This window comes from Macadamia integrifolia, chromosome 10 (genome assembly GCF_013358625.1).
Source record: "Macadamia integrifolia cultivar HAES 741 chromosome 10, SCU_Mint_v3, whole genome shotgun sequence".
Lineage (NCBI taxonomy): Eukaryota > Viridiplantae > Streptophyta > Magnoliopsida > Proteales > Proteaceae > Macadamia > Macadamia integrifolia.
In genome coordinates, this window is record NC_056566.1 from 29808981 (window position 1) to 29821436 (window position 12456).

Genomic DNA, 12456 nt, shown 5'->3' on the forward strand with positions numbered 1-12456 from the left:
CCAATCATCTCTCTTTCCCCGAAGTTTCTTCACAAACCCCTTAAATAAAGACCACCGTGGGAGACCTTGAAGTGTGTACCGTTTGAGTTTATACCTTTGACAGGAATAGAGAGAGGGGAGGCTTCTAAACTCATAGTGTGTTCATAGTGTCGACATGGGTTGCCAAAATGAAGACATGATGGTGGTGGTAGAGAAGATCTGTGAGATCTACCAAAGTATCTCAAAGCTGGAGTCTCTGAAACCATCAAAAGATGTCGACATGCTCTTCACACAGCTTGTGCACACATGCATCCCACCCATCTCCATCGATGTCACAAAGCTTTCCAACCATGTCCAAGACATCAGGTCCAAACTCATTAGACTCAGTGGGGAAGCTGAGGGTCTCTTGGAGTCTCACTTCTCCTCCCTCCTTGGTTCCTTCAATAACCCACTTGACCACATCAACCTCTTCCCTTACTACTCCAATTACCTCAAGCTCAGCCACCTTGAATTCACTCTCCTCATCAATCACTGCATCAATGACCCTACTCGTGTTGCTTTCATCGGCTCGGGTCCTCTCCCCCTCACCTCCATCGTATTGGCCTCTAACCATCTTAGAACCACCACCTTCCACAACTATGATATCGATGGTTCTGCCAATTCTCTTGCCCTTAATTTGATCTCCTCTGATCCTGACCTCTCCCAACGTATGTTCTTCCATACTAGTGATATAATGGAGGTGTCCACTGCCCTGAGAGACTATGAAGTTGTTTTCTTAGCAGCCCTTGTGGGCATGGACAAGGAAGAGAAGACCCAAGTTATTGATCACCTAGCCAAGCATATGGCTCCTGGTGCTCTCCTCATGATTAGGAGTGCTTATGGTGCCCGGGCTTTCCTCTATCCCATCGTGGAACCCTGTGATCTTCGAGGCTTCGAGGTGTTATCGGTGTATCACCCAACCGATGAAGTGATAAACTCGGTGCTGATCGCGCGAAAATACCCGGTGCCGGTCCTTTCATTGGATCAAGGCCTTGGACCTATAATTCTTCCTGGCAAGTGTTCTGAGATTCAAGCTTTCAATCCTCTCAGCCATGGCAACATGATTGAAGAGTTGGTCATTGAGGAGCAACTTCTTAATTGATGTTTTGACTGCATGAACTTGATTAAGATCCATGATCTTGATTCATATGAATCCTTCTTTGACTGTTATAATTTTATGAATTCCTGACTCATTATGTAATTGGATCATGTTCTCTACTTAATGTTCTCTTTTTTTTTCAATAAATAAGAATAATCTTTGTTACTTCATCATTTATCTCTATTTATTCTTTCCCTTTTTTCCATTATTAGTTGAAGATGAGATAGCAAACTCTGAAAATGAATCCAAATTGTTGTTAAGCGCATCAGACTACAGATATTTCAAACCGTCTATAGTTGACAAAGTTGTAATCTGTGTAATTGCTCATGTCATGATCTTACTCCACTTTTGGTAGCTTCCTTACATTCCAAGTTCCCTTTTCAAAATTCACTTTAAACAAAATTCTAATTGAGACCAGATATTAATTAGGCTGTGTTTGGTATGTATTCTTGGCATAGCAAGAACGCGATCTGAAATCCAATTCTTCTCTATTTTCTCACTTTTAGATGCATTCTAGACCAAAAATCTATTTATGATACATACAAATTAGGATTTGGTCTCCCACGGCTTCATGATTAATCTTTGTTGTTGTCTTTGTAAGTAATTAACATATTTATTTTTCACTCGCCATGGATGTTTATTTTGTGGGATTCAAGAATTTTATGTAGGCCTCCTAGGGTCCAAGAAGTGCCATTAGATATGACTGCACTTGTATCCTAAGCCATTTCTCCCCCGCTGTTTACACTTTGTAGCACTTGTTTATCGCAATCTTGACCCTCAATATGATTTGTTACATAATTTTCTTTAATTACTGATTGTTGACAAATTCATTTTGCAGTCGCCACGGATGTTATTTGGTGGGATTCAAGAATTTTATGCAGGCCTCCTAGGGTACAAGAAGTGCAACAATGTCAACTCATTTTGCAGTCGCCACGGATGTTATTTGGTGGGATTCAAGAATTTTATGCAGGCCTCCTAGGGTACAAGAAGTGCAACAAGAACAGTGGCATAATATATGCCCTAATATGACTACTTATACCCTAAGAAATTTCTTCCCTGGAAAGGCCGTCTACACATTGCTAATGCTTGTTAATCGCGATTTTTATCCTCAACAAGATGTGTTAATACATCACTTTCTTTGTTTTCAAAAACACAGGTAGTTGTTCTTCTGGTAACTAGCTGCTCCTATCTTTCATTTGTATTTCACTCATGGGGAGCTTCTTTTATTCCTCTTTTTGTGTGTGTGTGTGTGTGTGTGAGAGAGAGAGAGAGAGAACACTGCTAAGCTAGATAGTTGTAAGAAAATTTGAAACTGTTATGTGCTTAGTTGTAGAATTTTGAAGAGGAGCTCATTCTGCATTGGCAAATGTATAAGCAGCTGCCATGAAAATGTTGGTCCTACCCTATTTTCTAGTTCTTCATTTATAGGCTAACCATATGATTGGCATGTTTTGTCTGTTGATCTTTACATTTGTTAGAGTCAGTTTGGAAGAATTTGTAGACACTGTTCACCCCCTCTCAGTATCAACTTGGGATTCACATTGTCTTTGCTGAAATGTTGTGGAAAATGTCAAGTATCTATTCTTCTATTTCCAATTCTCTAAGGCAATTTGGGAATCTTTCATTGACAAGTGTTGATCTTCCTCTAGGTTTATTAGGTCCTTTGATAAAGAGTGGACTTAGGTTCTTCCCCATTTCAAGGGGAATTTTGTTTGGCATAAGGCCTCTCCTCTGTAACCCCTGTGGTGATACCCTGAGGACGGCATATTGCCTCTTCTTGGGATATATCTTTTCTTTTGTTTTGCTTCTATCAGCTTATATTTGGCTCTTTTTTCGCAGTTGCTTTGTTGAGCTCTCTCTCTCTCTTTTTCCCTTTTTTTGGTAGGCTTCTTGGGGAGCTTGATCAAGTCCACATATTAGAACCATGCTTGTACGACGCTTGATGCACATATGGAATTCACTAACTGTGAAAGCTTACTGTAAAAAGAGAGAACAAGTGGATTCCATGCGTAGATCAAGCACCGTACTAGAATAGTTCTCGTACGAGGACCTGATCTGGAGTCCTTGGGTGGCCTGTTTTGTTGGGATTGCCGCTTCATCTTCTTTGCTTATCTTTAATGCACTTATTTATTTATTTAAGAAAGTGATTGGCATGTTAATGTGGATATGCAGAAGAGCAGAAAGTTTATGAAATTTTCTTTTGCCTTTAGTGGATCATGGCATCTAATCATACCATATTCCTTTGCCCTTTCAATGAAAGCTATGGCTATCCTGTCGTGTAAAAATCAAACAGTTCCTAAGTTTCTAGTTTATTGATGCCTTCACTTTAAAAGATTGGGATTGGCCCCCCTAGAAAAGCCATAATTTTTTTTTCACTTCTGGTACTGGTAAAGCCATAATCCAGAAGCATATTTTGTCCATGTTGTTGTTGTCAAATTATGTGAATCTCTAAGTGTTCAGGAATATTGGAACGAGAGCAGTGATCTCACCATATATATGAATGTTTGTTGCTCAGATGCTTATGTTTAACAGTACATGATGCAAGTAGTTAGGATATTGAGCTGGTTTAATATAAACTAAACCAAATTGCTATAGAAAATGTTATCTATCAAATCAAATAATTTCCTAAGAGTGCAATAACCCCCAAAAAAAAAGCTCAAAATGTCCCTAGCTTCCGTCATGAAAATTCTAATTCTCCAATCTGAAATTCTGAATCACAGACTGACTCCCATCTTCAAAACTTCCCACCATCACTTGGGTTGAGCTTCTGAAACGGTTCTCATCTATCTCAATTAACCCATCACCCCAGAAGAAACTTTGCCCTCCTCAACTTAAATGCATATTAACTCCACTCAACCCTCAAAGCCTCACACTAACTATTTCAGGTCAAGTATTGCATACTTGCAAAGCATACACTGTAATAATGAGAGAGCTTTTTATTTCAAGTGAAGGACTTTCTTTTAATCTTTTCTTTCCCTTGCTTCATCGGAAGCATCTTTGGTTATGAGGGGGGATTACTATAGATTTCTTAACTTTTTGACCAATTTAGGGCCTTTCCTAATAAACCTAGAAACAAAATATACAAGTGGGAAACCTATGTTTTTTCTGCATCATTCACCTTTATGGATGTATGGAAGGCCTGGTCTAAGCTAAAGTTTACCACACTACACAGGGACCTTAAGCTCATGTTGAGTCACCAAATTAGAACACCTGATATATCACTAACAGATTTCTCAAATTACTGGTCAGATGCATCTTCGTATAATAAGTAGATTCAATTCATATATGTACATATTTACCATTTCCACAACTACATAAAATCAACTCACATGTTCTTTCCTGCAGAGGATACTCTTGATGAAGTTTTCTACTTCTAAGTAGAGACCAGCATCTTCATTCCCTGTGACAGAAACAACTCAAACCCCAAGAGGCACTATTGGAAAAGGGGCTCTCAAAAATGATATACAGTATATAGATCAAAGGGCTGTACAATATATACAGGTAACTTCTTCCCGTCCTTGTAAAGATCCATGAGATCAATGGAGTATGAGACTCAGTGCTTTCTATCTCTTCTTTTCTTTCACACAATTCCGACACTATTCAGGAACCCAACTTGTAAAGCCCCATCCAGCGACAAAATGAACCAAAGCAATATGGCTTGGCAACCTGTAAACTGAATAATCAGTCAAGTAGAGGTCACTATGAAAGCCTCGATATCCAAATCAAACGTGGTGTTATACTTCCAGATCACTATGCAAGCCCAGCAACTAGCAAAGGGGCCATCTCATCCAACATTCTATATATCTTATGACTCTCTGGGTGAGAATTGTCCCCTGCAACAAACTCATGGATGACACCATTTATTTCAATGGAGCTGCAACCAGGCATCTTCCTAACCCCACTCACCTTCATCCCCCTCCGCAACTTACCAACATCCTCCCACCTCTTACCAATTGCATAAATATCTGACAGAAGCACGTAATTTCCATCATTTGAGGGCTCCAGTTCAATTAAGATCCTCCCTATCTGCTCACCCAAATCAACATTACCATGAAGTCTACAAGCGCCAAGGAGCGCTCTCCAAACACTTCCATCAGCTTCTATTGGCATGGTTTCTATAACCCATTTTGCATCATTCAACAAACCCGCACGGGCAAAAAGATCCACTATGCATCCATAGTGCTCCATGGTAGGCTTGATATTGTGATCATTTATCATAATGTGAAATATTCGCAACCCATCATCAACTAGACCAGAGTGGCTACATGCTGCTAACACGCAGAGGAAGGTGATCTGGTTGGGCTTTATCCCTTCCTCTAACATTTCAGATAACAGTTCAACAGCTTCCCTCCCACGCGAATGCATAGCAAGGCCTCCCAGAATGGCATTCCATAAAAACACCTTATTATGTCCTGAACGTCGGAAGACTTTGAGAGCGACATCAATCCTCCCACATTTGGCATACATATCAACTAAAGCAGTAGATAGATGGGCATCGATTTCTATCATATTTTTTTCTATATAGGTATGAATCCATTGACCCTGATCAAGCGCTCCCAACCTCGCACAGGCAGACAGCAATGTTGTCATCGTGATCTTATCTGTCTTGATGCCTGCAACTAGCATCTTTTTGAAAAGATCCAATCCCTCCCTGTATCGACCCATTTGCACACACCCACTAATCATCGCACTCCAAGAAACCATGTTGCGTTCTGGCATATTGTCAAACAATTGGAAAGCTTCGCTCAACAAGCCAGCGTTGGCATGACCCACAAGCATAATGGTCCAAGAAACAGTATCCCTCTGAGGCATTACATCAAAAATCTCCCGTGCAGCATCCAGATCCCCTGTTTTTACGAACCCATCAAGCAAACAATTCCAAGAGATGATATCGGGTTCCTCGATTTGATCAAACAATCGTTTCCGCAACGATCCGATCTCTCCAATCTTCGCATAGAAATCCAACAGCGAATTCCAGGACTGGGTTCTGAACCGAATTGGGCATTTTACCATCTGGGCATGGGCCTGCTTGCCCTCGGAAGCCGCGAGCAACTTAGAACAAGCAGCAAAAACAAAAGTGAAAGTGAACTCGTCAGGACAAATGGATCCTTCGCATAACATTTGGTAGTAGACAAACAAACTGGTCTTCGGATCGTCACGAATAAGATAAGCTTTGATCATGGTGTTATAGATGAAGGAATTCCTCGGAAAATCAACGTTTTCAAAGAGCCTTTGGGCATAGTCGAGAGAACCCAGTTCAGAGGAGGCCGCGAAAAAGGAAAGGAGGCGACCAAATGCGTGTTTTTCTCGAATGAGGGAGGTTTTGATGAGGAGGGAGTGTACCTGGACAACCTCTTCGCCATTTCTACAAAGTCGCAGCAGCGAAATGGCGGTATCAGTTTTCCTCAGTGGTAATTGTTGTTTTTCTCTTTCTTGTGCTGGAGACTGTTGTTGTTGGAAGGTGACTACAACATTTTGAACTGGTTTTGGTATCGAATGCAGAGTTAGTGATAAGCTCATTTTTGTCAATACGAAGAAGAGAGATGTTGGTGATGAGGCTGGTTCTAGTTGGCAACCAAACTCGGATTAGGGGCAAAGATTCCCACGATGCACGCACAGAATCAAAACTGCCCGCCACCCTCAGACTGTCAGGTAGGGTGTCAATCTTGAGCCCGCACCAATAGGCCCAGCCAGCCTGACTCGCTTAAGCCCTGATCTAAATCGGCCCGTTTAATAAGCCCAGCCCATTTATTAAACGGGTGTTTATTGTGCAGAGTAGTAGCCCGTCAGGGCATCCAACTGGCTTGACTCACTTAAATAGTCCGTTAGAACCTATTCAATTAGTCCGATCGACCCGACCCCCTTTAGAAAAATGCTTAAATTGTAAATACCTATTCTACTACTAATACTACAAAATATGAGAAAAGAATAGGTAGGACTAAACTAATAGCTTATTACAACACAATGGACATATGAGATTTCAATGAAAAATATGAGACCTTTGTGATTTCATTGTAAAAAAACACAACATAGAGAAAAGATAAACATTTGGCACGGACAGGCAGCTTGGTTTTCATTGAAATAATAAGAATGAGCACAATCAATGTGTAGAATATCTATAAAAAACTAACATAGTCAAACAAATCCCAAAATAGTGTAATAATTGAGGGGAAAGACAATGCCCAAAGTAGGTTTTTTCTTTCATTGTATTATGTATACCAGTGAATCAAAATTCAAATTTCAAGTTTGTAATGTTCTTAGATCATTCAATTGTTAAGAAAAGTGTAATTCTTGTAACTTAGATTACATTTTAAAAACATGATTCCCTTGGATATGGTTCTAGAATTGTGAATGTTATCCTCCATTAGTTTTAAAGCCAATTGTTTAATCAGCTTAAAAAATGATTTTAGGGTAGGTCCGTTTAGAATTAAATAGGCCCATAGCCCATTTAAGGCCCGTTTAAGATAGCCCGATTAAAGCTTGACGCGGACCAGCCCGATTACAAACCATACCATGCCCCCCAAACCAGGCCCTTTTAAGTAAACAGGCCTTCATGGTGCAAGGATTTCACACCGTCAGGCCCGGTTAGGCCCGACCAAGACCAGCCCAGCCCAACCGATTGACACCCCTACTCTCAGGATATTTCCTCCAGTGGAAATGTCCTAAATACCCCCACCAGAAAAATAAAATTTTGGTGGAGAGAAACCCCCTTCTCTGATAGTATCAATTGTGTCAACTGTCATAGAGAACTCGGATTCTTTCTGGTGCCCTAGTGTGCTCGACACGAATGATGGGCAACAAGGCACACACCTCTGGCCATTGGATGCATATTAGCTCACTTAAGACCGATCTGATTGGATCTAATTTGCCCCCACCAATGTAAGGTCCATATAGTTAGACTGTTTGAGTTTTATTTTACAATTTTGGTAAGAGTTTTTTTTTTTTTTTTTTTTTTTTTTTTTTTATTATCATGTTCTTTGGAGTTTGGAGAAAAGAGAAGAAATAAAACTCAATTTCAGATGCAAAAGATGTCGGATAATGGGCTTTCAATTCCCACTTCCATCAGAGCTTTTGCTCCATAGGAAACCAATCAAATCGCCACAATCATTGAGTGAATCTGAAAATGCCTTACATCACAAGACCATCGCGGCAATCTGATTACAAGAAATTCCCAACTAGCTGCCCTATCGTCATCTACAATGGCTGTTCCAACTTCCGAATTGGGTAAATTGGAAAAAATAGAAGCAGAAAACCCTAATTCTTATCTCGTTTATAATTTTTTATCTGCATTCCTTCTTTCACTATATGGTCCAGATCATTCAGTCTTTCACCATATGGTCCTGATCATTCAATGTTTCTCAACCCTAGTTCACATGGGCGGGAGAGTATGATCCTCGCCTTACTTTCCGAAACGTCGTTCAGAGGCCTCGCCACAAAACTACTGGTATCCTCACTTTTTCTCGGTTAACTTTCTTCCAATGTGAAAATCAATGCTTCGCATTTTTTTGGGTAAGAGAGCGTTATTTACAGAAGTGTTCATTTTCGATTTTATGCTGTGAGAACACTTTGGTAGAATAGAAACAACATTTGATAAAATTGTTTCAGAAATATCCTTAAACAAGAAAGAACAAAACAGCAAAAAAAATGAGTAACCCATAAATGAAGCTAAAATTATAAATGAAACTACAGATTAATTTGTAATCTCTAAATCCGCCAGATTTGGGAAAACAAAATTAAAGGCAAAACAATCCGAAGAACTCAACTGATCAAACTCGTTGATCTGGTCTTGTTAGCTGATTAGTAAAAGTTACCGACCTGCGTTATTATGGTTAATGAGCCCTAATAGAGGTATTTTTTTTTTTTTTTTGGGGGGTTTGGGGAGAGAGGGAGGACCGGGGGGTGGTTCACTGAGATTATACATGGGTTAACTGGACTATAATCAGTCGAATATTGGGCCGATGAGGTGTCCGTGGGGGCTGGGGCTATAATCAAGCATGATCACTTAATTAGTCTTGGACTGGCACCGTACCTCTTACTAGCTGGTTGCTCAGGTTTCAGGTTTCAGGTTTCAGGTTTCAATCAATAAGTTCCGATCTGGCCTCCCAAGGCGTAGGCCAACTTTACCCAGGGCCTCGTGGAGAATTTTTCTTTTTTGTTTTTTAATTCAAACCTCTTTCGCCTCTACCGGGTCACACCCGGATCCGGCCCAGGATGCGATGTCTCTGACATAAATTATTTTATAAGACAACTGTTGATGTGGCATTCATATCCCTCCCACCTGGCAGCGTGAGGAACCCTTCTCAGAGGAGTCAGTGTACAAGGCTCCTCCATGATCCAATGACCAGAATGTTCAGGCAAAATGGTTTAAGGATAAATATCACTCCCCTCCATTGAAATATGGTGAAATGATGAATTTGACCCCACACCTTTTTTAAAATATCACTTACCTTTTTTTCAAGAAAAATATTCTATCTAACGATTTCAACTGTTAAAAATCGTAGTTAAGTCAATTGATTTTTTCTCTTAATATCCAAAATACCCTCTTAAATATAAAACACCCAATATACCCTTAATTAAAAAAAAAAAAAAAAACCCATTTTCCAAATAACGATTTGCCTTTTTCCGACGAGTATGGCGTCGGAGGAGGAGGTGGCAGTGAGATACATGGTGGCGACCCGAGGCCCGTCGTGAAGGCGCTTAAATGTCCAGTCTCCCACCTTACTTGCAACTCCCATTTATGCAATTCAATCCGACAATGATAAAATGAATTTGTGAATATGAAGATCTCAGCTGAAAAACCTTGACGCACCGCCCCAACCGGTGTGGCTGAAGAAACCACAAACTCCACAGAGATGAAAAACCTTTGTCAAAGAGCAACTTCCGAATTGGGTAAATTGGAAAAAATAGAAGCAGAAAACCCTAATTCTTATCTCGTTTATAATTTTTTATCTGCATTCCTTCTTTCACTATATGGTCCTGATCATTCAGTCTTTCACCATATGGTCCTGATCATTCAATCTTTCTCAACCCTAGTTCAGATGGGCGGGAGAGTATGATCCTCGCCTTACTTTCCGAAACGTCGTTCAGAGGCCTCGCCACAAAACTACTGGTGTCCTCACTTTTTCTCGGTTAACTTTCTTCCAATGTGAAAATTAATGCTTCGCATGTGCTTGACGGAAATTTTCCAACAACACAGGTATCTGGGTTCCTGTTTGATTACCAACCTTTAATGCTTCTCTCTTTATCTTCTTCCTGCAAGCACCTCTTCTCTCACCCTCACCTCTATCCGTCCTTTCTCTTCCCGCTGGCTCACCTTCTTCCCTATCCAGAAGGACCTCTCCCTCATTGATTGCGACGTCGACTCCTCCAATGACAATGAATCCAAATGGGAATCAGAATTGGACTACCCCTAAGGGTAAATTGTGTGTTTTATGTTTAAAAGGGTATTTTGGATATTAAGAAAAAAAATCAACTAACTAACAGCAATTTCTAACGGTTGTGGTCGTTGGATAGAATATTTTTCTTGGGAGGGGAGGTGAGTGATTTTTTCAGAAAGATGTGGGGTCAAGTTCAAGTAAATTCCAAAATGATATTTGCAAAGTTACAATTTTGTACAAATAAGCAGAAAATAGAAGCGGGAGCATGGAAGACCACATAAAAATGTAAGGAAGGTGAAGTGAAGACCTAGTGCTATTCAAACTTCAAAGATCTTCATTGCCAGTTCCTCCAGCTCAAATACATTGCGGTCCTGAACCATCGCTTGTGATACTCTCCACCAATGCAGAACGGATGTCTGCCGATGGCTTCCAATGCCGCTTCCTCTGGTTGATGAACCAATTGTTAATCTGCTTGTGGTCTAATCCACTCGCTTCAGAGAGCTTCGCCTTCTCCTCTTCCTGCGCATGCACCCAATGTTTAAATAATCAAGATCCAGCTTGGACAGCATTTTAATATTTCAAATAAAAACTTCAAAATCAGTATCAATGCAACCCCAAACATAGTTATAACCGAAGCACTTAATACCTTTCTTTCTACTCGTCAGAGGCTAAAACCATTGTTAGGCAGCTGATGGAGTTTGGGGGGAATATACATCACAATAATCACAAAATGGTTCTTTAGAGACCATGTTAATGGCACTCCAAATACAAACACACACGAGGCCTATCCTATCAATTGAGATTAGCATAGAAATCCTCATGTGCTTGACAACTCACTACAATTTAAAGCTAGGAAGCCCATATGCAAGAGTTGAACCGTCATTACCGTGGGATATGGCCATCTATAGTGGTTATCCCACCAGTCCAACAATGCCATCCTCGCATCTTTAGGTAGTTTCACTTTATTCCTCTTCTTCATGAATTCTTTCCTCAGACTGCTAAGATAGCCACTGTACTTCCGCAAAAGCATTTCTTTCAGCTCCTTGTCACCATGATGGGGACCAGAAGATTCCAGGCCATCCAACAGCTGCATATCCGCACAGCTTAGCTCCTCTTCTGACGTCCCAGTTGCTTCATCTGGGAAAAAAATGCCATACATGTATCACAAATATTAATAGCACACAATAGATTCCAGAAATTAGAGCTCTAAAAAAATTACATCTAATGATCTAAGGTACATAAAATTCCAGATATTTTGGACAGCTCCTCATATGAGATGTCTCCCCTTCCTCCCTCCCCCAACCAATCCCAATAAAAGAGGGCTAAAAGAGTTGTTCCTTGAGCCAATAAAAGAAGGAAATTCTGTTCTCTTAAACTCATAAGAAACTTGAGATGGCAACAAATCTATAGAATATATTTTGTGGGCTCCCCCATGACATTTGTTATGTGAAATTACCTCATTCCCTTCCCAGTCCCCAATGTAACATACTGGAATTGAATTCATCTATATAAATCCAGGTGTTGCAGTATATTTTTGGATCACCGCTCCTTTGGACATAGAGTTTGAGCTGTGTTATTTCGACATAAAATTTCTTCCTGCTATTGATGTTAGAATCATGTTTCCATACAACTAACTTGTTTGACAATAATCGTTCCAAATTAGTGAATCCCTAATGCATATTTGTGAATTTGTACTCGCAGGTACATATTGCATTTTCTTACCCTCCCCCACCAACCCCCCCCACCCCCAATTTCCAAAGAAAAGGAAAGAAATGTTTTCTCTCTCAAAAAATCAAAAACAAAACTTACAAGTCCTTTTCTTGATTAAAGCTGAATTTCTTTACTAACCTAGCCCATTATCCAACAAGCCTACAGCAGGACCAGTAAATTTACAAGAGCTATCTGGAAAGGGATATATTAGGTAATGGCCATGCTACAATAGGGAACCTTAAACCCTAAACT

The 12456-nt window shown here is 40.2% G+C and overlaps 3 protein-coding genes across 7 annotated transcripts in view; 1 reads left to right on the plus strand and 2 right to left on the minus strand.

The window, feature by feature from the left end:
* LOC122091275 (nicotianamine synthase-like) lies at positions 1-1287 on the plus strand. The gene has a single exon (XM_042661136.1). The coding sequence runs from the start codon at positions 155-157 to the stop codon at positions 1118-1120; it is 966 nt and encodes a 321-aa protein (XP_042517070.1). The 5' UTR covers positions 1-154; the 3' UTR covers positions 1121-1287.
* Positions 1288-4335: 3048 nt separating this feature from the next.
* Positions 4336-6684, minus strand: LOC122091224 (pentatricopeptide repeat-containing protein At5g66520-like). Its single transcript, XM_042661079.1, has 2 exons — positions 6461-6684; positions 4336-6169 (listed from the first exon to the last, which is right to left on the minus strand). Exons 1-2 carry the CDS (start codon positions 6635-6637, stop codon positions 4868-4870), a joined length of 1479 nt encoding a protein of 492 aa, XP_042517013.1. The 5' UTR covers positions 6638-6684; the 3' UTR covers positions 4336-4867.
* A 3992-nt stretch (positions 6685-10676) lies between these two features.
* Positions 10677-12456, minus strand: part of LOC122090741 (homeobox protein knotted-1-like 1) — an 8101-nt gene continuing 6321 nt past the window's right edge. For all 5 annotated transcript variants that reach the window (XM_042660438.1, XM_042660434.1, XM_042660435.1 and 2 more), the window contains exons 5-6: positions 11381-11631; positions 10677-11013 (exon numbers count right to left, since the gene is read on the minus strand). In XM_042660438.1, the coding sequence (XP_042516372.1) occupies positions 10849-11013; positions 11381-11631 (416 nt within the window). In that variant the 3' untranslated portion in view covers positions 10677-10848. The remainder of the gene's footprint in view (positions 11014-11380; positions 11632-12456) is intronic.